Below are 23,461 nucleotides of genomic sequence, written 5' to 3'. Positions count from 1 at the left end.
GGTAGGAGGTGCTAAAGACCTTCTGGGCTTGAGAGAGGACCATCAGGCCAAGAGCCCCTGACATGTCTGATTCTAGATTCTTGGGGATGTACGGGAAGGAACTGGTTGCTGACCTCGGGCCGGTGGGGATGGCCCGAGCAAGAGCACACTTCTGGACTGAAGAAGAGCCCAGGGATGTGTCCCGGTCTTCTTTCCCCTTGAGGTCTGACGCCCCCTCTCCCTCTCGGAGCTGGCCTAGGGATTCCCCCAGGCCCAGCCCCAGGCCCCGGGGAGGCTTCTTAGCTTGCGCCTCTCGCCTGTTTCCTCCCCGGGAGCTCTGGCCGCCGCAGCTTAATTGAAAGCCGATTCGGGTTGAGAGCTCCCAGGGGGCGGGGGTGGGGAGGGTTCAGCCTCAGTCTGGCCCTGCCTCTCGCTCGCGCGCGGCTCGGCGCTCCCGCATCACCCTTACTCTTGGCTCTGGGGAATCAGGGCGAGTTTCCCCTTAGCTGTTCTGGTTCTTTGAGAACTCGGAAGCTTATTCCCCATCCCCCTCAACCAGTGCGCCTGGCGTTCAGGGAGGGGACGAAATCGGCCCTGGCTGACAAGTCCCGGGAGCCTGGCGTCCCGCCCAGGCAGTTAGTGGAAAGGCGGGACTCAGGACGAGCCTACCTAGCCGCCCTCTCCCCTGCCCTCATCTCCTGGCCCGGATCCGGCCTGGAGTCTGGCTCCGCGCTGCGCGCCGCGTTACATAAGCGGCTGCGGGCGCGCGGCCGGCTAGGCTCGGCGCTGCGCTCTTGGCCTGCGCGGTCGCCATGGAGACCGGCGCGGGGCCACCTAGTTGCAGGGTCTCGGACCAGGACGCCCCCATTCCCGTCCCTTGAGCGCCACCCGCCCCTGCGAAGGAGGAGGAGCTTGGGAGAGGGTGTGAAAGGCAGAGGGGAGGGTTTCTCCTGTCTGGTTGTCCTGGCCCTAAGAGGGGATGTTGCGGGGAAAGGGACCCCAAAATCTTGCGGTTGGAGGTGCGGTGTGGGATGGGGAGCCCCGGCTGGGTGGGCACCAAATATGTTAATAATAATCGCAATTGTAATAATAGCAATAGCCACACTCGTGACAGGCACACTTAACATGCATTATTTAATTTAATCCCAGCAACAGCCCTATGAGTTAAGCTTGGTTAGTATCCTTTGCAAAGGAGGAAACTGAGGCGTAGAGAGTTTGTGACTTACTGAAAGTGACGACATACCCAGTGAAGCTGGGACTGGAATGTCAGTTTCCATAACTTCAGCCCCCTTTCTTAACCATTAGGAAACTTCCTCTCACCTCAGGTCCCCTCAATCTCTCTAGTCCACACCATGGTGTGCTGAGAGCAGGAGGCACACTGTCAGCATTTTAAAAGGAGGGGGAATCTACCTCTTTCTTGTACTCCTGTTCTGTGGCCCCAGAGAGCTCTTCTGAGACCCTGGGGTCCAGAAGGGAACCCCGGAGAATTTAGCTCCAAAGACTTTTTCCTGAGCACCTATTACGGGCTGGGAGGTGCGTCTGTTATTCCCATGAACTCACATACGTGAGAAGAAAGAGCTGACGATTGCACCCTATTTGACAACCGGGAGTTTCTGCCTTGATGGATGAGGTGGAGGTGGTGGCAGAAGACTGGGTGGTGGGTTTCTTTGGAGCAGGCAAGGCATCACTCCTCCCGGCCCAATTTTTAGTCAGGAAGAGATTGGTTTTATAACAGAGACATGCCATGCTCTGGCTGGGTGACTGAGGAAGGTTTCCTGGAGGTAGACAGGAGGATGGGGAAGATGCAGATGGATGGAGATGGGGAGAAAGGGATGTCAGCTGTTGAGGAGACAGGAGAACCTAGGGCCTCAATTTCACTTGGAGTTTGATCAGCAGGGAGTTTCTCCAGTGTCCAGAGAGATGTCAACCACTGGAATTCAGCCCTGGAATTGAGGAAGGGTCATGGCTGAAGCCAAGGAAATGTACCTGTGGGGCCTCTTATATCTTTCTGAAGGGACCTTCCCCCGTGGTGCCCAAGATACTTTCTCCTGGAGTGAGCTCATCTAGGTCCATGGCTTCACACGCACCCTATACGTGTTTACATAGCTTACCCCCATCTCTTTCTCCTGACCAGCCTCTTTGCTGTATGTTTCCTGATTCATATATCCAGGTGGCTTCTGGATGTATCCATTTGAGTGCCCTATAATGCCTCACCCTCAGCTAAATTCAGCATCTTCCCCACCTCCAAACTCCTCCTTTTCTAGTCTTCTCATTTATCAAATAGCACCATCATCCAACCATTCACCCATGCTAGAAACCCCAGACATTATCCTAGATTCTTTCTCCCCCGGCCAAACATCTGGCATGGAAATATGCCAATAATTCTGTCTGTTGCTCTACATTGCTGTGGTCAGGGACATCATCAGCCCTTACCTGGGTTACTGAAAGTCTCTAACTACCGTACTCTGTTTTCTTCACCCAAAAGCCCGAGTGATGGCTCTAAAACACGGGTTTATTTGTGGTATTTTTTTTTTTTTTTGCCTGAAACTCTTCAATGACTCCCCATTGCCCTCTGGATGAGGTCCACATTCTTCAACATGACCTGCTAATCATTTAAGGGCCCAGCCCACACTTTCCTTCGCAGGCTCACCTTTTCACTTTTCACTGCCCCTTCCACAGACTTCAGCCAGATCATACTTCATTCCTCTAACCCACTCTGTTCGCTGTCACCTCTGGGCCATCGAACATGCTGTTCTGCTATTCTGTCTGCCTGGAACACCCTCCCTGCCTCCCTCCCAGGCTAGCTCTTACTCATTCTTCAGCTCTCAGTGGACACGTCACTTCCTCTGGGAAGCCTCCCATGACCTCCCAGGCTGGGCTGGATGCCTCTCCTGTGTCCCACAGTCCCTTGATCTTCTATCCTAGAATTGACCATGCCAGATTGGAAATTCCTGGCTGCTAGTTTGTCTCCCTGCACTTGGGTTGGTCTCCTGAGAGCAAGAATGGTGTCTTCTCTGTCTTACCCTGCTTCCCCCATGCCTGTATTGGCACATGGTAGACACTTGGTAAACATATTGTGAATGAAGATGAATAAAGAGCACAGCATATGCCAGAGGGGATCTCTAGCATGATAAGGGGATCTTCTTCGAGAAATAGCACATCCTTGGGGCCTCGGTCTGTAGTGCTCCCAGAAGGCAGACCTTCTCCACTGGGAAAGAACATGCCTCCACCCCTAACACTGGTATGAGCCCAGCTATAGTTAAGAAGGGAACTCTGGAGAGTCTTGGGGTGTCCTGGAATAGGACCCCCAGGAGCAAGGAAGCACTCACACATCTGTTAATACGCAGTGCATGCCAGCTAGTGCATTAGGCTCTGTGCACATGCTGTCAACTACAATTCTGCAAGGAAGGTGGTATTAGCGCCATTTTCCCAATGCACAAACTGAGATCAGAGGGCTACTGTGGCTACACCACTGTATGCCCAGGTGGTTGGACAACAACTGATTGGTGCCAGATCTCTGACCCCTCTGCCTTCTCAGGTGATGGCAACCCCAAGGAAAGCAGTCCCTTCATCAACAGCACTGACACAGAGAAGGGAAAGGAGTATGATGGCAAGAACATGGCCTTGTTTGAGGTGGGCTGCTAGGGCTGTTGGGCCCCCACCTGCAACTCATCATCCTGATTCATCAGCTGCTTCCTCCCTCCCTCCCTAGGGAATAGTACCCTCCTCTCCACCCCTCCTTTGAGTCCACCTTCTTCCTTGAGCCTCCCCATCCCTCCTCCCTCCTGGGATTTACTCCCTCTGCCCCCTGCCCTCCTCTCCTCATCCTACCATTCTTACCCCTGGTCTCCTCACCTGTTTCTCCTCCTTTCCCATCTCATCCCAACCTCAATGGTTTAGTGCTACTTGTCCCCATCTCTTCTTCTGCCCCTCACCACCCAGCTCACTCCACCTGCTCCCCCAGACTCCTAGCACTGACACCCTCCCTCCGTAGGAGGAGATGGACACCAGTCCTATGGTGTCCTCCTTGCTCAGTGGCCTGGCCAACTACACCAACCTGCCCCAGGGAAGTAGGGAGCACGAAGAGGCAGAAAACAATGAGGGTGGAAGAAGGAAGCCAGTGCAGGTGAGGGCCTCGGGGGATGAGAAATGGAAGAAAAGGGATGGATGGGAGGTGGGGAAGGATGGGGGAGAAAAATGGATTTGAATGGAGGGAGGTAAAGGGCACACGAATCAGAAAGGAGAGGGATGAAGGGATGGTGATAGAGAGAAGAGGAAGGTGGGGGTGGAAAAACATGGAGGAGGAGCACGCCTGGGGTGTTGGTAATGATGAGGACTGCAGAGACTGATGCTGGCCTCCCTGGCAGGCCCCACGCATGGGCACCTTCATGGGCGTGTACCTGCCGTGCCTGCAGAACATCTTTGGCGTCATCCTCTTCCTGCGGCTCACCTGGGTGGTGGGCATTGCAGGCATCATGGAGTCCTTCTGCATGGTGTTCATCTGCTGCTCCTGTGTGAGTGACACCCCTCCCCTCACCACCCCCTGACAGCTGGGGCTTGGCAGAGACCTGGGGGTGGGAGGTGGGAGGATGGAAGCATGAGACCTGAGCTTTTTATAGGAACCACTGCTTATGATCTTTGAGAGTAAATTAGGCCTGACTGGTCCTTCCTGCATCTCACAGGCTTGTCCCTGATGGCTGTTAACCAGGTTTCACCTGGATCTCTCTCTGTGTGTAATTACACAAGTGATGCAGCTCATTGATGAAAATGATAAGGGTAGAGAAGAAAATAAAATTCACCTATACTCTTACAATAGTTAACATTTTGGTAGGTCCAGACTCACAAAAATGAGATGACATGTCACAAACAGCATTGTAACCGAATTCTTCCCATTCTCTCTAAAAAATCAAATATTCGCCAAACACCTACCTCTTGATACATTTGCATGTCCTCGTACATAACCTTGAGACAGCTCTGCATGTGAGGTACTCAGTGTCAGAGCTGTTACTCCTATTCTATAGATGGAGAAACTAAGGCTTGGAGAAGTGAAGTGAGTTGTCTCAGGTCAGTCAGCTGGTCTGAGACCGGGCTGGGATTTCCAGAGCTCTCTGATGCTGTGGCTTGCTTGGGCTCCTTCCGTTCGCATGGTGAATAAGAGGTTTTCTTGAGAAGAAGGACTTGGCAGGAGTAGAAGTTGGAACAGGCCCAGGGAGCAGCTCAGCGGAAGAGAACCTGTGGGTTTGGCTGGTGTTTATGGGGTATAAGGCTTGGCCCCCACTCAGGCCACTGTGGCCCCCACCCCAGCCACTGCTCTGATGATCTCTTTCCTCACAGACGATGCTCACGGCCATCTCCATGAGTGCAATTGCAACGAATGGTGTTGTGCCTGGTAGGTGACTGGGGCTTCGTGGGGAGGGGGGATGGCTGGCTGGAAGTGGGGATAGAGCCCTGGGCTTTGGGGAACATCAAGACCCAAGAGAGGTAATATTATAGACTAGGGGGCTGGGCTGTATCTGTTCATGGGGTAGGTAAGGGCAGCCCTATTGGGGGCAGGGGAGGAGGAGGCAGCTGCCAGTGTTGAGTAGGGCAGCCCTCCCCCCACTCATCCTGAGACCCTCCTCTCCATCATCTGATTTTCTGAGCCACGACCTCCTTAAAGGGGTAATTAGCAACATGGTAATTAGTGCTGCAAAATCCAAGCAGAGTGGGTGCTTGTGTCTCTCACCAGTCCCCTTTCTAGGACTGCAGCCCATAAACCTGTGAGACCCGGAGCAACCCCCTTTTGCCTCTGTCACTGAACACCCCTCACCCCTTACAGCAGCCCAGTGCCCCCGACCCTCTCACTGATACCAGATTCTCTCTGCAGCTGGTGGCTCCTACTACATGATTTCCAGGTCTCTGGGCCCGGAGTTTGGGGGCGCCGTGGGCCTCTGCTTCTACCTGGGCACTACCTTTGCTGGGGCCATGTACATCCTGGGCACCATCGAAATCCTGCTGGTGAGAGGGGCTGAGGAGGAGGTGTGGAACCCCAGGCTGTCAGTCAGTTAATCAGTGCTCCCTGGACACCTCCTATAAGCCAGGCTTTCAGTGAGGCCAAAGATGTGGTTCAGTAAGGCCAAAGTCAGATGTGGTTCTGTTTCTAAAGAGTTCACAGTCTGGTTGGGGAGACAAGATACAATAATTATGTAATGTACACAGCTGTCGTTTATCAGGCACCCACTGAGCTCTCAGCATCCTTCCAAGTGCTTTCCAGCCATTCTCTTGAATCCTTATGAGGTTTAAGTATTATGATGCCCATTTTACAAATGAGAAGCTCAGAGAGGTGCGATAACTTGCTCAAGGTCACTCAGCTCTCAGGTAGGTGGCAGAGGTGGGTTGATGAATTAAAATACGGTAAAAATAATAACAGTAATGTTATGCAGCAGTTACCATTGTGTGATTGCCTCCCATGGGCCACAGACAGGTAATCTCTGATGTTAATGGTAGTTGGCTGGTGGCTATTGGATTGCAAAAGAGAAGAACCAGCGGAGGGACCCATGTAAAGAGATCTGTTGGGAATAGTGACTGGTGGAGAGAAACCAGGTTGCTGGGCAGTGCTTGAAGCCAGGACTGGTGACTTAGGTCTCCATCCTTCCTCCCCTTCCTGCAGGGCATGGGTGCTGATGAGGTGTCCCTGGTGGATAGGAAGTGGAGCTGACATGTCCCAAGCCCCTACTCTGTGCAGGCCCCAAGGCTTGAAGTATATCATTTTATTTTATCGTCATGACTCTCGTGAGTTAAAGGTGGCCATTTTATTTTCTTTTTTCTTTTTTTTTTTTGAGACAGGGTCTCACTCTGTTGCCCAGGCTGGAGTGCAGTGGTACAATCATGGCTCACTGCAGCCTGGAATTCCTAGGTTCAAGTGATCCGCCCTAGTTCAGCCTCCCAAGTACCTGGTAGGCACCACCATGCTGAGCTAATTTTTGTATTTTTTTGTAGATAAGTGTCTCACTATGTTGCTCAGGCTGGTCTCAAACTCCTGAGTTTTAAATGATCCTCCCACCTCAGCCTCCCGAAATGCAGGGATGACAGGCATGAGCCACTGCGCCTGGCTAAAAAGGTGGCCATTTTACAGATGAGGAAAGCGAGGCTCAGAGTTTAAGGAACGAATGGAAGGAATATGAACCTTGGTCTTTCTGACTTCTAGAGCCTTACACAAGTGATGCAGCTTCATTGATGAAAATGATAAGGGTAGAGAAGAAAATAAAATTAACCTATAATCTTACATTAGTTAGCATTTGGTAGGTCCAGACTCAAAAAAAAGGAGATTACATGTCACAAACAGCATTGTAACTGAATTCTTCCCATTCTCTCTAAAAAATCAAATATTCACCAAACACCTACTTCTTGATACATTTACATGTCCACTATACCACACTGCCTTGGAAACCTAAAACTAGAAGGTGCCACGGCTATTAGTTTTGCAGCAGATGGAAGAAGGCAGGACAGGGAGGATGGATGGGGCATGAAAGGCCTGAGGAGGCAAATGATGAGGGAGAACAATAGACTTCCATGACTTTTAAACATTAAAATATTTGAAAAATTGTTGTAAATGCAATTCTGCCCATTGCAGAAAATTAGGGCAATATCCAAGTCATGAAAAAATGTAGAGAAGGAAATAAGTCACCCAAAGAAAATCACCATTAACATTTTGGTGTATTGCCTTCTAGTTTTTGTTTTTCTATGTGATATTGTTTTCTGTCTATGTAAAATATAGCCCTATACCATAAATGCTTCCCTAAGCAACTCATATTCTCTTTGTATGTATTATTTACAGTGAAAATAACTCTTGGAAGAATGTAAACATTAATATTTAGCATGGGAATTTTACAAAATACAGATGTGCACAAAGAATAGATTATCCAGATTTTTTATGATTCAGGGAAAGCTACTGATAACATTTTGATGTACTTATGAAAACACATACAGACATATACTAATATATGTATATATCTTCACATATAAGTTTATAAAAATGAGATAATAAGACATATTCTTTTTCAAAAATCTGATTGTGTTCACCTAATGTACCATGGATAGCTTTTAAAGTCAGTCCATATAAATCTATGTCAACTGGCTGGACGCAGTGACTCATGCCTGTAATCCCAGATCTTTGGGAGGCTGAAACAGTTGGATCACCTGAGGTCAGGAGTTCAAGACCAGCCTGACTGATATGGTGAAACCCTGTCTCTACTAAAAATACAAAAATTAGCCAGGGGTGGTGGTGGGCACCTGTAATCCCAGCTACCTGGGAGGCTGAGGCAGGAGAATCACTTGAACCCCAGAGGTGGAAGTTGCAGTGAGCTGAGATTGCACCATTGCACTCCAGCCTGGGCAGCAAGAACAAAACTTTGTCTCAAAAAAACAAAAACAAAAACAAAAAAACCAAAACAACAACAACAACCAAAAAAAACCCAACTACGCCATCTTTTTAAATAGCTCCATAGTCTGTGTGGGGATATCATGATTTATTCACCCAACCTCAAGTGGTGAACATTTATTTTAACCTTTCTATTAGAAATTATTAAAATGATAAATAATTATTAAGAGTTATAGTTAACAAAAATAACAGATGTAATCGCTTCCAGCATCCTTGCAATGTCATTTTTAAAAAAAATGTATTTTTATTTGTTTTTGGGATGGGATCTCATTATGTTGCCCAGGCTGGTCTTGAACTCCTGGCTTCAAGTGATCCTCCCACTTTGGCCTCTCAAAACACTGGGATCACAGGTGTGAGCCACCATGCCTGGCCTTGCAATGTAATTTTTAAATGGCTGCATCATAGTCCTTGCAGGACAGGCCATGCCTTCTTTAGTGATTCTATTACTGGATGTCTTTTCCAGTCTGGCACCACTGTGACTGTGCTGTGAGGAGCATCTTTTTTCCTAAAGCCCTTCCTGTAGTGCAAAGGGCCACTGACTTAGGTCTCTGTTCTTCCTTCCTGTCATTTTCCCACAGGCTTACCTCTTCCCAGCCATGGCCATCTTCAAGGCAGAAGATGCCAGTGGGGAGGCAGCAGCCTTGCTGAACAACATGCGTGTTTACGGCACCTGTGTGCTCACCTGCATGGCCACTGTGGTGTTTGTGGGTGTCAAGTATGTCAACAAGTTTGCCCTTGTCTTCCTGGGTTGTGTCATCCTCTCCATCCTGGCCATCTATGCTGGGGTCATCAAGTCTGCCTTCGACCCGCCCAACTTCCCGTGAGTGCTGCTGCTCTGAGCCCAAGGAATCATCCTCCTAACTCCCTGGCCCTGTTTCAGAGTCTGTGTGACAGTCTCTGCCAAACTCCCTCTCCCTGCCCCTCGGAATCTGAGTGGTGTGGGTTGGGAGCAGCTTCCCTTGGGAGGGAAAATCTCTCTTGGCTTGGGGGTAATCTCTTTAGAGTGGGGTAACTTTTCTGGAGGAGGGAACAATTTGCCTTGTAAGAGTCAACGGCTTGCTAGTGGGGTGGACTTACGAAGAATTAGGTGGGAACGAGTTCCAAAGCAATGAATACTGTCTGTGGTAGGGAAACCTTTCCTGGGTGGGGACAACCTCCTGGAATGGGACAGTCTCCTAGTGTTGGACAACTCCTCCAGGATGGGAAAAGACACAGAAGTCTAGAGGGTCCAGGGACTCAGATTCAAGTCCACTCCATCCACTGCTCAGACAGAGGTGCAGGGCGGCCCCCGAGACCGCTGTCCACGGTGCTGAAACACAGCGTTGCACTAATGCGGTGGTTCTCCACCTTGGCTGCTTATTAGAATCACTTGGGGAGCTTAAAAAAAAAAAAAAAAAAAGCCAATGGCCAGGCTTCATTTAAATTAAACGAGGAACTCTGGATATAGGGACCTGGCATCCGTGTGTTTAAAAGGTCTCCTAGTGGCTGTATTGTACAGCCAGGGCAAGGTTATGTGGCTCCCCACCTTCCTCCCTTGTTTCTCTCCCTAGGATCTGCCTCCTGGGTAACCGCACGCTGTCTCGCCACGGCTTTAATGTCTGTGCCAAGCTGGCTTGGGAAGGAAATGAGACGGTGACCACAGAGCTGTGGGGCCTTTTCTGCTCCTCTCGCTTCCTCAACGCCACCTGTGATGAATACTTCACCCGAAACAATGTCACGGAGATCCAGGGCATCCCTGGTGCTGCCAGTGGCCTCATCAAAGGTCTGCGGGGGGACAAGGGCTGGCATCCAGGGAATGCTGCAGGGATTGTAGGTTAAGCGGTCAGGATTAAGGGGCCCTCCTTGGGATTCAGCTAAATTCAATCAGCTTTAACTGAGCACCTACTCTGGGTTACATTCCGTCCTTGGCATCAGGGAGGAGTAAGGTGAAAAGGGGACAAGTATCTCACTGCTAGTAGGAAAAGAAGTCATCAATGTAACAAGCAGTCACTGAGCACCTACAGAGTGCCCAGCATTGTGCTGAGTGCTAGGAACACAAAATAAATATGCCACAGTTCCTGTCCTCAAGGAGACTAATGGCAGAAATAGATGTATTAGCAAATATATTATGCCATATGTAGATGTGGATTCAATGCACAGCGAATGCCCAGGGGAGGGAGAGTTCATGTATTTAAGATGGCAGTAGGCTTCCTGGACTCACCTGAGAAGGGTTTTGAAGGACAAATGAAAGATCTTCAGTTCTATGAGAAGAGTAAGGAAATTGCGACCAGAAGAACAGCTTGCCTAAAAGCACGCAGATGCAGAAGAGTATATTGTGTCCTTCCAACCGCAAGTAATTTGGTATGACTGGGGCATAAAGAGCAAAACAAGGTGGAGAAAGAAGCGATGCAGGAGAGGCTGGCATAAGCCAGATCGTGGCAGGCCTTGGAAGCCATGTTGGAGAGTTGGGGCCACATTCTGAAGGCAATGAGGAGCCACCAAGGGGTTTTGGGAAAGGGAAGGATGTGGGTCAGATCTCCGTTTTTTGAAGGTTCATTCTGGCTGCTAATGTAGATGGGTTAAAGGGGTGAGAGGAGAGAGGCAGGGGGCCAGGAAGGGGCTGATGCTGTGAGTCCAGGAGAGAAAGATGGTGGTTTTCTGAATGAGAGTGATGGAGTGATGTCTGTGGGCATCACTGCAGTGCTTCTCAATCAGGGTTGTTTTGCCACCCGGGAAACATTTGGCTGTGTCTGCAGACATTTTTGGTTGTCAAAACTGGAGGGTGTACCTGGCATCTAGTAGGTAGAGGCCAGATCCTGCTAAGCATCCTACAATGCTATAGGGCAGTCCCCCACAGCAAAGAATTATCTGGCTGGAAAGGTCACTAGTGCCACGGTGGAGAGACCTTGGAATGGAGAGAAGGGGCGTATTTAAGAATTATTAAGGAGGGGTTAAAGGACAGAAGTTGGAGGTGGTATTGAAGCTGGGGAAGGGGAGAGGGAGCAGTGTAGGGCAGGGTGTCAGAATTGATGATGGTGCCATTTACTGAGATATAGGATGCAGGAAAGGAGCTGGTTTGGGGTGGGTGGATGGTGAGATGAATTTGGGACACATCGACTCAATCTGAGATGGGCCTTTATGTGCCTATTTACTCCACTAGATTGGACTATTTGATGGTAGAGACTGTGTCTGATTAGTCTGTGAAATCTCTGCACATGGCCTGGCCCAAATCAGGAGCTTAGGAAATGTCAGTGGAAATGAAATAGAGCTAAGGCCAGGGAGAATGAGATGGGGTTGATCTTGCCCCTGACATTTTGCCCCCTCCCAACTCCTGGTCCCAGAGCTCTGGTCCCCTGATGGCTGGCCTCCCCCTGAGAATTCTGTCTCCCCACAGAGAACCTCTGGAGCTCCTACCTGACCAAGGGCGTGATTGTGGAGAGGAGTGGGATGACCTCGGTGGGCCTGGCCGATGGCACTCCTATTGACATGGACCACCCCTATGTCTTCAGTGATATGACCTCCTACTTCACCCTGCTGGTTGGCATCTACTTCCCCTCAGTCACAGGTGAAGGGGAGCTCAGAGAGGGAAGACTCTGCCTGGGAGTGGATGGGGAGGAGAGAGTCGATGATGATGCTGGGAATTTCTTAGTCCAACAACCCCACCATGTAAGCAACCCCAACATTTCACTTCCCATTGGAGAGATGAGGGAATTAAGGCCAGGAGAAGCCAAGTAACACGGCCAAGGTCTCACACAAGCCAGTATGTTAGGACTAGATCCCAGGCTCACTGACCCTGAGGGTTGTGCCCTTTTTTCTCATCTGTCTGGTCTCCCGTGGCCCTGGCTTCAGTCCTAGCTGTACTTCTGTTTTGCAGGTATCATGGCTGGTTCTAACCGCTCTGGGGACCTGAGGGATGCCCAGAAGTCAATCCCCACTGGCACTATCCTGGCCATCGCCACCACCTCTGCTGTCTGTATCCTGCACGGCTGCGCTGGGACCACCCTCGGGGGAGGACTAGAGGGAGGGCAGCTGAAGTTGCTGCCTTAGCTGCTGGTGCAGGAGGGGTGGGGATGGGGAGGACTGAACCGTGGGGATTCTCCTTTATCCTCTGCTGCAGACATCAGCTCCGTTGTTCTGTTTGGGGCCTGCATTGAGGGGGTCGTCCTGCGGGACAAGTAAGATAATTGGGGTTGATCCTATTCTCGGGGAGGGGTGGGTATAGAAGGCTGAGTTCTGGGAAACAGACCCAGCAGGGGGTGCTGGGACCTGTGTGAGGGGCCTGTGGGAGGGAGGCCACGGGGGTTGCTTGCAAAGTCCTCTTCTTATATTTCATCCTCCTTCTGTCATTCCGGTTCGAGAAACTTGAATGGTGTCTCATTTCCTTTAGGATAATGATACTTTCCTTTTCTTTAAAGTGGATTAATTCAATAGTGTGTCTAACATTTACTGAATGTCCATGTATTGGTCACATAGACAGGAGTGGTATTTATCTGTGGTCTCTCTGAGATTCTGGAGGCAGCGCAGATAAATAACACATGGTTTTTGTACTGAAGGAGCTCTTTTGGGTGGGACTGTACTGGCCAACAGACTTTAAGTGCGGTCGGTAGGGGCGGCCATATAGGAAAGCCTGGGGGCTTCAGTCCAGTCCTTCGGGGTCTTCCCAGGGAAGTCTTCTCAGAGGAGGGGAGGCTAGAAGTGTCTTATACACTTTATCTCACTTATCCTTCCTGCTTTCAAGGTTGAGCAGAGATTAGGCAGCTTGGAGGAAGGGCATTCCAGGCAATGGGGAGCCAGGGTGGAGGGAGAAATGTGTGCGCATGCCTGCAGCTGTAAGTGCTGGGTGTCCTGGAGCACTCACGTCTGAAGGGCATGGGCACACACAACTGGCCGGGCGGTGTAGGGGGTCCTCTCAGAGTCACTTTCCACTGGTACCACCAGGCTCCTGTAAGGGAATGCAGTGGGGGACATGGGGCTGGGACCTATGCTGGAGCCAGGCCTAGAGGCCTGGTTTTCAGTATCAGGAAATTAGATATTTATTTTATTAAGGAAAAAACAGTGGAACATTTGGGATTCTGCCTCCCCTGTCACCCTTACAGAACTTAGTCCTGTGGCAGGCACACAGTTGGTTCTGTAGTTGGTATGGAGACTTGCCCTGGAAATCCAGGTGGCACTGCTCACCGGGCATCTTCTGTCCATATCATTCCAGGTTTGGTGAAGCTGTGAATGGTAACCTGGTGGTGGGCACACTGGCCTGGCCATCTCCGTGGGTAATTGTCATCGGATCCTTCTTCTCCACATGTGGGGCTGGGCTGCAGAGCCTCACGGGGGCCCCACGCCTGCTGCAGGCCATCTCGAGGGACGGCATCGTGCCCTTCCTGCAGGTCAGTGTGGGAGAAGAACAGCTCACCCTCAGTAGACCAGCCAGGCCCCTGCCCAGAGAGACCACACAGTGACCCAGGGCCATAACCAGCCTTAGACTACCTCCTGGGCCACTTCTGCTCTGCACTGCACTGAGAAGGATGAGTGTGTCTTCCTTGGGATTTGGCCCATGGTCAGTGCATCCCTTGGAGCATTGTCTGCTCTTGGGGAAAAAATAAATGGCCCTGTTTTGGCACAGTGGTTGGTCGGAGACTTGGGGAGGCAGTCAAAGGGCAAGAAAAGGGTAGCTTTCACCATGTTGCAAAAAAAAAAGACTGATGGAGCACAGGGTCGTGGTGGCTTGCTGGCTTCCTGACAGCTCCTCTCCCATCTGGTCCTCTGGAGCTGCTTTCCGCCTCTAGGGATCATTTGAACTTCATTGCACTGAGGTGCTGATGTCAGGGTGGGCAAGATGCAGCAAAAGCCTGTTATCCATTTGCATTCTCCTTGAGAAAGAGAAATGCATCTTCTCCCTACCTCCTCATTGGTGATAGGATTCCTGCCTCTATTCCACTGGTTCCCAAGACTAGGGGAGAGGGCTGAGAAGTCCTTGAGGTCTCAGTCCCATGATGATTGCTCTGTCCTCAGGTCTTTGGCCATGGCAAGGCCAATGGAGAGCCGACCTGGGCCCTGCTCCTGACTGCCTGCATCTGCGAGATTGGCATCCTCATTGCATCCCTCGACGAGGTGGCCCCCATCCTGTCTATGTGCGTGCCTGACTTCTTGCCCTCCCCACTGGCTCAGGATGTTTCTCTATCTGAATCCTGCAGCCGTTACCCATGACAACCCACCCAGACACTTTAACAACCCCAGGAAGTTCCCCACTGGTCATAGAAGCCCATCATTTGTTATAGAGAGATTCATCCATACGTGTTATGAGGGTGTGTTGTAAGGGTATTTGGCTTCACACCCCTTGCTAAGCACCAGAGCATGATCTGGCCACCTCCTGACTTCTTGTCCCCTTTCCCCCTTTCTCTCCCCACACTGCTGTTTCTGTTTCTGCCTCCCTTTGCATCTCTGTCTCCCCTGGGCCTTCCTGTGTTCCAGGTTCTTCCTGATGTGCTACATGTTTGTGAATCTGGCCTGTGCGTTGCAGACGTTGCTGAGGACACCCAACTGGAGGCCACGCTTTCGATATTACCATTGGTGGGTGTTCTGTCCCCACACTTCCAGTGAACCACTTGCTTACTTCCACCCCACTCCTCACCTCACTCCAGTCCATCCCCTCTGGGTCTAAGGACCCCAAACGTGAAGAGGACATCCTTTTTTCTCCAGCTTTTGTTGACCAACTCACATGAGGAAGGTCCTGGAGAGGGTCTCCTAACAATCCTAAATAATAACATAGCAGCATCACAAGTGGTCTTGGCTGGAATCTCTCTCCTGTCCGTGATGCCCAATAGCTCACAATGTAGCAGGGAGGCTGGAAGTCAGCTGGCCAGAGTTCAAATGATGACTCTGCACTTCCTAGCTGTGAGACCTTGGGCTGATGATGTAGCTTCTCAGAACCTCAGTTTCCTCAGCTGTGAAATGGGCATGATAGCTGCACCTGCCTGTGGGTTCTTGTGAGGACTACAGTACATGGCAGATGCTCATTGCACAGGGGCTGCAGTTTCTCTCATTTTCCTCTATGGCTCTTCATCCTCACAATAGGCCCTCGGTGGCAGACAGAGCAGAAATGATCATGCTTGTCCTACAAAAGGAAACTGAGGCCCAAAGAGGGAAAGGGACTGGCCCAGTCCCCCAGCAAGACTGTGGCATAACTGGGCTAGAACCAGGGCTGCCCACTCCTGTCTGGATGCTCCAGCTTTGCTGGTGGCCTTCTCCTGGGAGGACCTGTTTCCACTCCCCTGAGACCCTGGCCTCAGAATGCACCTGGCCAGGCCTGTCTGGCAGGGTCTGAGGCACAGGGACAGGGTGGTGTGGGGTGTCAGGAGTTGGGCAGGGCATTGGGTGGTGCCCTGTCTGTGGCTTCTCCTTCACCCAGAAGGTCCCGTAGCTCCCTGATTCTCATGGGGATGATGGTGTGAGCTCCCCTAGACTGGCCTATTGCCTCCTAGGTCTTTCCCATGCCCTGCCCCATCTCCCTCTTGCTGTCTAAGCCCCGGCTTCAGCAACAACCCTGCTGGGGCTCAGAGGCTGGGTCTCTCCACTTTGTCCAGGACCCTCTCCTTCCTGGGCATGAGCCTCTGCCTGGCCCTCATGTTCATCTGCTCCTGGTATTATGCACTGGTGGCCATGCTCATTGCTGGACTCATCTACAAGTACATTGAGTACCGTGGGTGAGTGTGAGGAGTGGAGGTTGGGGTGGCTGGGGAAGGCTGAGGGGTGGTGGGAAGGAGAGGGAAGGAGTCATGAGGCATTAGGGTGGTGAGGGTGAGATGAAGCAGGGAGTGGGAGAGGATGGGGCTGGAGCAGTGGGAGAGGGTGATATGGGGTGACATTGGAAGATGGGGGGGTGGCAGAGCCTTTGAGAAATGGACAGGAATGGTGAGAGAATGGATTTAGAAGTGATTTTCCAAGGAAACTTAGCCAAGGCTTGGGTGAGTCTGTTGGCAGGAGTGATACGCATGTCCTTTCTGAGCCTGAGAGATGACTCTGCCCTGGGGTAGCCAGTGCAGTGTAGATGGTTCTCCCTGCCCGCTGCTGGCTTTCTGCCCTCATGTGATCCCCGTTCCTGGCTCCCAGGGCAGAAAAGGAGTGGGGCGATGGGATCCGAGGTCTGTCTCTCAGTGCAGCTCGCTATGCCCTCTTACGCCTGGAGGAAGGGCCCCCACACACCAAGAACTGGAGGTAAGCGGTGAGGGTGCAGGTGTGCGTGTGTGTGTGTGTGCATGTGTACAAGGCACAGGAGATGGGGGGAAGGGAGCAGGGCCTGACTTATCCTGCTTGGTTTGTTTTGCTGAGTCGTGCCCTAAAAGCCCAGCCTTGTCTGATTCCTTCCCACCTGCAACACCGAGGCTGAGCTGAGTTCCAGACATTTGTCCTCTAACCCCACCCACTATGCTAGCCTCCTGAGCAGCCATCCATTCATTCATTTCATTATTTCCATCATTTGTTCATAAAACATGAGTGCCTGATGTATGGCAAGTCCCCTTCCAGTCTCTGGGGATGTAGGAAGCTAACAGTTTTATGGAGAAAGACACACACGGGGACAGACAAACATCAGATCATGTAGCATTTGCTCTGAGACAGGTGGAATCGTTCCCTTTGAGAGTTATAGGGGTTCTTAGGCATCTCTAGATTAATGACAATTCCTCCATTTTATTCACGTGAAAATCAGGGATGCCAGGCGTGGTGGCTCCCGCCTGTAACTCAACAGTTTGGGAGGCTGAAGTGGGTGAGTGGGTGGATCACTTGAGGTCAGGAGTTCGAGATCAGCCTGGACAACATGGCGAGACCCTGTCTGTGCTAAAAATACAAAAATTAGCCAAGCGTGATGGCGTGCACCTGTAGTCCCAGCTACTCAGGATACTGAGGCAGAATAGCTTGAACCCAGGAGGCAGAGGTTATAGTGAGCTGAGATTGTACCACTGCACTCCAGTCTGGGTGACAGAGTGAGACGCTGTCTCAAAAATAAAATAAAATAGGCCGGGCGCGGTGGCTCAAGCCTGTAATCCCAGCACTTTGGGAGGCCGAGACGGGCGGATCATGAGGTCAGGAGATCGAGACCATCCTGGCTAACCCGGTGAAACCCCGTCTCTATTAAGAAATACAAAAAACTAGCCGGGCGAGGTGGCGGGCGCCTGTAGTCCCAGCTACTCAGGAGGCTGAGGCAGGAGAATGGCGTGAACCCGGGGAGGCGGAGCTTGCAGTGAGCTAAGATCTGGCCACTGCTGCACTCCAGCCTGGGCGACAGAGCGAGACTCCGTCTTAAAAAATAATAATAATAAAATAAAATAAAATAAAATAAAATAAAATAAAGGGAAATCGGAGGTCAGAGAGGATCTCACAGGTCACAGAAGGCAGATCTGGAGATGGAATCCTCACACCCCACCTCTTAGCCCTGGGTGCTGCATGCCCAACCCCTCATTCATCTCCCTGTGTTTCACCTTGCCAAGAGTAGAGCCTGGAACCCTGACCTAGGTTAGGGCATCATTGACTTGTCTTTGCCAATGTCTACTAAACTGGGCTCCCAGAACCTGGGACTCTATTATTTATCTGTGAATTCCCAAATGCTCAGCACATGGTCTAGCCCAGAGTAGGTGCTTACAGAATGCTACGAGGTTGATGGGTGGTTAGAGGACTAAGATGGCTAAATGACTAAGGAAAGGGATGCGTAGATGGGTGGATGGGCAAGTGTATGTACATGTGGGAGGGCAAAAGGGCAAATTGATGGATGTAAGAATGGATGATAGGTAGGTAGATGTGTGGATACTTGAGTGAATAATGCGTGTATCAGTAAATAAATATGCATATGAGTGGATGACTGAAGGATAAAATAGGTGGGTGGGTGGTTGAATGGATAGATAGGTGAGTGAGGTGAATGGAGAGATGGGTCGATGGGTAGATGGATGGATGGGTGGTGCGGGGTATAGGTGGATGGGACAGATGGTTATAGAGGAGAGATGGTTAGGTGACCTGGTGATGGGTGTATGGTGTGTGGGTGGTTGGTTATATAGTATATGGATCATGTGACTCTGCACTCTCTTCAGGCCACAGCTGCTAGTGCTGGTGCGTGTGGACCAAGACCAGAATGTGGTGCACCCCCAGCTACTCTCATTGACCTCCCAGCTCAAGGCAGGGAAGGGCCTGACCATCGTGGGCTCTGTCCTTGAGGGCACCTTTCTGGAAAATCATCCCCAGGCCCAGCGGGCAGAAGAGGTGAGCAGACGCCCTGGCGGGCTTGGGAAAAGGTCAGGACACTTAGGAAGACAGTCTCTATCCTTTTGTACTTTTCCTTCCTCATCACCTTCAGGATCAAAGGAGGTGCAGGCATTTCTTTTCTCTTCCTTAGAGGAAGAGCCTAAGGGCCTAGAGAGTGAGTTCTTTAGAATTCAAATCACAGAGTGAAAGACCATCAGAGGCAGAAGGGCCCATTTTATGGATAAGGAAACTGAGGCTTAGAGAAGTCAGGTCATACGTCTGAGGACAGGAAATGAAGATTCAAATTAGGACTCCTTGAACTCCTACTCTAGACTCCTTCCTGCCAACGTATAAATCTTTCAAGGTGATTTCCCAGCTTTGGACTCTTGATCCCTACAGTTTGGGGTTGACAAGGTGAGTATCCACATTTGATACAGGAAGAAACTGAGGCCCAGAGAGGGAAAGGTGCTTGCTGAAAGTCACAAAGCTGGCGGGAAGCAACATCAGGATTTGAACCCAGGGCCCTGCTCTGTGTCACCTTCTCTTGGCTCTACCCACTAGTCCACGCTTACGGAGCAGCCTACAGAGCCAATGTGGGCTGTGGTGGCCAGTGTCTGCCTTAAGCACACAAAGAGGTGATTGGGGCCAGGCGCGGTGGCTCAAGCCTGTAATCCCAGCGGACCCCAGGGATAGTAGAGGAAGTAGGTTTTGTCTGAGGGTCAGGCCTTTCTCCCATCAGAGCTGTGGCTAGCAGTGGAGAGAGAAAAAGAGGCCCGAGGGAGCAGAGGTGAGATGGGGAGGGGCACCCCTGATGGCTTGCGACAGTCGCTGCTTCTGCCTCACTGGGCTGTTCACAGCGATCTGTCAGGGCCCAGAGCTGGAGGCCTTGACTGGTCAGTTCCATTCAACACGCGGTGGCTGAGAATGTGCAGTGTGCCAGGCATTGGGCGAGGCACAGGGGAGATGGAGATGTTCAAGACCAAGTCCCAGCCCTCGAGGTGCTCACAGGCTGGTGGGGAAGACAGAGCTTACACAGAAGGCTCTCAGACCCACTGGATGTCGATAAATACTGTTAGAGTTAATAACATCAGAGTCGTACAATGTGTTGTGTTTACGATTCCTCAGGCAGGATACTAACTAAGCCCTATGTGCATGATTACATGTGGTTCTTCCTATTCCTAAACAAGGTAGCTGTCCTGACCCCTTTTTGACAGATAAGAAAACCAAGACTCAGAAGTTAGGCGACTCACCCAAGGTCACACAGCCAGGAGGTGGCAGAGATAGGAACTGAACTTCTATCTCTTTGACTTAGGGGTGGTGGTTAAGAGTGTGGGGGTTGGAGTCAGACTTCCCTAACTTGAATCCTCACAGTAAAATTAGCTGTGTATCCTTAAACAAGTCTTCATTTCTCCAAGCCTCAGTTTCCTCATCTATAAAATGAGAGTAACAAGACTATTTCCCTCGTAGTGCAGTTTAAATGGGGTGCCCTTAAAATACTTATTATGCTACTTAGAAAGATTGTTGAAACAAATTGTCTGGCTGTGCAGAGAAGCCCAGTTTAATTCTGGTCTGGATGGGGGTGGTATCTGAAGACAGCGACATTTGACCTGGGCCTGACAGGGCATCATGTACAACTTGGCAGGGGCGTGTGTCAGGGTGGTGGTGGAGAGCCTGTCGGGCAGGGGGGCTGTGTGAGCAGTGGCAAGGTGGCAGAAAGTGTATGGTCAGATCATGCAGAACCTTGATTGATCAACAAGGAATGGGGCACAGAGATGATGGGGAGCCATGTGCCATTCTGGAGCCAGAGACTGACGTGATCAGAGCTGAGCTTCAGGAAGACTGGGATGAAAGGAGGGGAGAGATGGGAGGGAAGGAGGCTACAGTGGGCGCAGCCAGGGCCAGGGAGGCCTGAGGCTGGTCCTTGTCTGGTCCCCCTCCCCTAGTCTATCAGGCGCCTGATGGAGGCAGAGAAGGTGAAGGGCTTCTGCCAGGTAGTGATCTCCTCCAACCTGCGTGATGGCGTGTCCCATCTGATCCAGTCCGGGGGCCTCGGGGGGCTGCAGCACAACACTGTGCTTGTCGGCTGGCCCCGCAACTGGCGCCAGAAGGAGGATCATCAGACATGGAGGAACTTCATTGGTAACGCTGTCGGGGGCTGGGGACGGAAGAGGGGTGGGGCTAGGGGCAGTAGAGGGGTGGAACTGGATTTCCACTCCTTTGGGCCGGAGGGGTTTCCCAAGCCCTGCATGCCAAGTGTGGATTCAGCATATGCAGGTGACAGCAGTCAAGGTTGGCCACGTGCCAGCCACTGTGCTGGGCGCTGGGGACTCTGCTGTGAACGAGACAGTCTTGGCTCCTGCAGCGCTTACAGGCCCTGGGAGGAACACAGTGCAGGGCAGTGGGAAGAGTTACAGCTCTGAAGTCACAGAGGCTGGGCCCACGTCTCAGCTCTGGTCCTTTCTAGTTGTGTGACTGTGCACACGTGACTTACTCCCTCTGAGATCAGATTTCTCGGTAATAGTAGGTAATAGTATATATAATAACTAATGTTTCTAGAATGAGCTCTGTGTGCCAGCAAGTTGAGGCTTTCTCTAATTCTCTCATCAGTCCTAGGAGGGCTCGGCATTGTTATCTCCATCTTTTTTGGTGTGAAACTGAGGCACAGAGAGATTAAGAAGTTTGCTTCTGCAGGGTTCAGTGGCTCACGCCGGTAATCCCAGCACTTTGGGAAGCCAAGGCAGGTGGATCGCTTGAGCTCAGGAGTTTGAGCTGGGCAACATGACAAACCACAGAATAAAGGAAAAAGAAATTTGCTCCAAGTCACAAAATGGGAAAGCCAGGTTTTGAACCAGCCCAGAGGCTACACTGTTAGCTAAAAGCTATTCTGTCTCCTTTAGAGGTAGATCACAGTTACAAGGTGTTGGGAGGATTCAGTGAGGTCATACATGATGGATTCTTAGTAATCAGAAAGGGTAGGTGATATTATCGCCATTTGACAGGTGGGGAAGCTGAGGCCCAGAGAGGTTGAGAGACTTTCCCAGATCTAAACAATAAATATATGATGGGGCCTAAGCGATGCTGGTTTTCTGACCACTCAGCCCATGGCCAAGGCCACGTGGAGTGGGGCAGAGTGCTGGGTGCCAGGAGCCCTTGTGGCTGCTGCTGGGTGTTGGGAGAACCAGAGTCACTGTTTCCCCCTCTGGACCTCTCCTCGGCCTCCCTCAGAGCTGGTCCGGGAAACCACAGCTGGCCACTTAGCCCTGCTGGTCACCAAGAACGTTTCCATGTTTCCCGGGAACCCTGAGCGCTTCTCTGAGGGCAGCATCGACGTTTGGTGGATTGTGCACGATGGGGGCATGCTCATGCTGCTGCCCTTCCTGCTGCGGCACCACAAGGTGAGTTGTGTGTGTGAGTGTATGCATGTGTGAGTGTGTGTATGCATGTATGCATTTGTGTGCATATGTGCACAACCACAGGTCAGACTCATGGGCTCTGGTCAGGGTCAGCTTCCGTGTCCTTCCTCCCCTGTAAACTCCTGGGAATGGGATCCGCTGACCTCCTTCATTCTGAGATGTTAGGAACTGATGGTTTCTCCTCTTGCAGGTGCACTGCTGTAAGGAGAGCAATGCTTAGCCCAAGCCAGTGATGCTTTCTTTAACAGGGGACCCTCAGACCTAAGCAGGGAAGATTTTGTAGAGAGTGGCCCTCAAGACAGAGGATTTGGGGTCTGCGTGTATGTGTGAGGAGTGGGTGGGAAGAGGGGAAGGGTAAGGGGACGGGGTCTGGCCCTGGATCTCCTCATCACATCTGGGCTGGACCTTTCTGAATCCCCTTCACCACCTGCAGGTCTGGCGGAAGTGCAAGATGCGTATCTTCACTGTGGCCCAGATGGACGACAATAGCATCCAGATGAAGAAGGATCTGACCACATTTCTGTACCATTTACGCATCACTGCGGAGGTTGAGGTGGTGGAGATGGTGAGTCTCCTGGAGACACCACTGGGGTTCCACCTGGCCCTCTTTCTTCTTGGCCCTAGCACCAAGTAGGGCAACTCTAACACCCATCAGCTTATGATGCTAGATCCCTTCCCCCTGATCCACCTCTTAGCCTCTCACATATTCAGCCATCCCTCTCTTCTCTATGAAAATAGCCATGTCTAGTGCTTATTATATGCCAGGCACTGTTCTATGCACTTTATATGTATATCAATTCCAACAATAACCAATGAGATAGATACAATTATCAGCATTTCCATGTTACAGATTAGGAAGATGAAATGCAGAGAAGTACAGTTATGCATTCATTGCTTAACAACAGGGATATGTTTTGAGAAATGTGTTGTGAGGTGATTTTGTTGTGTGAACATCATAGAGTATACCTACACACACCTAAATGGTACAGCCTACTACACACATAGGCTTAGTGCTCTTAGGCTACAAACCTATACAGCATGTTACTGTACTGAGTACTGCAGGCAATGGCAACACAGTGGGAAGTATTTGTATGTCTAAACATATCTAAAGCCAGGCGCAGTGGCTCACGTCTGTAATCCCAGCACTTTGGGAGGCCGAGACGGGAGGATCACGAGATCAGGAGATCGAGACCATCCTGGCTAACATGGTGAAACCCCGTCTCTACTAAAAAATACAAAAAATATTAGCCGGGCATGGTGGTGGGTGCCTGTAGTCCCAGCTACTTGGGAGGCTGAGGTAGGAGAATGGCGTGAACCCAGGAGGCGGAGCTTGCAGTGAGCCAAGATTGCACCACTGTACTCCAGCCTGGGTGACAGAGTGAGACTCCGTCTCAAAAAATAATAATAATAAAATAAAATAAAATAAAATAAAATAAAATAAAGGGAAATC

At 51.0% G+C, this 23,461-nt stretch overlaps 1 protein-coding gene across 2 annotated transcripts in view; it reads left to right on the top strand.

The window, feature by feature from the left end:
- Positions 1-23,461, top strand: part of SLC12A5 (solute carrier family 12 (potassium/chloride transporter), member 5) — a 49,878-nt gene that overhangs the window by 20,436 nt on the left and 5,981 nt on the right. For both annotated transcript variants that reach the window (XM_011983771.1, XM_011983772.1), the window contains exons 2-20: positions 3,518-3,612; positions 3,974-4,105; positions 4,347-4,493; positions 5,314-5,368; positions 5,846-5,976; positions 8,977-9,218; positions 9,949-10,160; positions 11,772-11,942; positions 12,252-12,350; positions 12,495-12,552; positions 13,584-13,758; positions 14,384-14,502; positions 14,843-14,941; positions 15,955-16,074; positions 16,481-16,585; positions 18,448-18,616; positions 20,542-20,737; positions 21,824-21,993; positions 22,445-22,576. In XM_011983771.1, coding sequence (XP_011839161.1) covers positions 3,518-3,612; positions 3,974-4,105; positions 4,347-4,493; positions 5,314-5,368; positions 5,846-5,976; positions 8,977-9,218; positions 9,949-10,160; positions 11,772-11,942; positions 12,252-12,350; positions 12,495-12,552; positions 13,584-13,758; positions 14,384-14,502; positions 14,843-14,941; positions 15,955-16,074; positions 16,481-16,585; positions 18,448-18,616; positions 20,542-20,737; positions 21,824-21,993; positions 22,445-22,576 — 2,627 coding nt within the window. The remainder of the gene's footprint in view (positions 1-3,517; positions 3,613-3,973; positions 4,106-4,346; positions 4,494-5,313; positions 5,369-5,845; positions 5,977-8,976; positions 9,219-9,948; positions 10,161-11,771; positions 11,943-12,251; positions 12,351-12,494; positions 12,553-13,583; positions 13,759-14,383; positions 14,503-14,842; positions 14,942-15,954; positions 16,075-16,480; positions 16,586-18,447; positions 18,617-20,541; positions 20,738-21,823; positions 21,994-22,444; positions 22,577-23,461) is intronic.

Source organism: Mandrillus leucophaeus, unplaced genomic scaffold, assembly GCF_000951045.1.
Source record: "Mandrillus leucophaeus isolate KB7577 unplaced genomic scaffold, Mleu.le_1.0 Scaffold255, whole genome shotgun sequence".
Lineage (NCBI taxonomy): Eukaryota > Metazoa > Chordata > Mammalia > Primates > Cercopithecidae > Mandrillus > Mandrillus leucophaeus.
The sequence above is the reverse complement of the archived record's forward strand: the minus strand, read 5'-3'. Positions and strand labels throughout refer to the sequence as shown.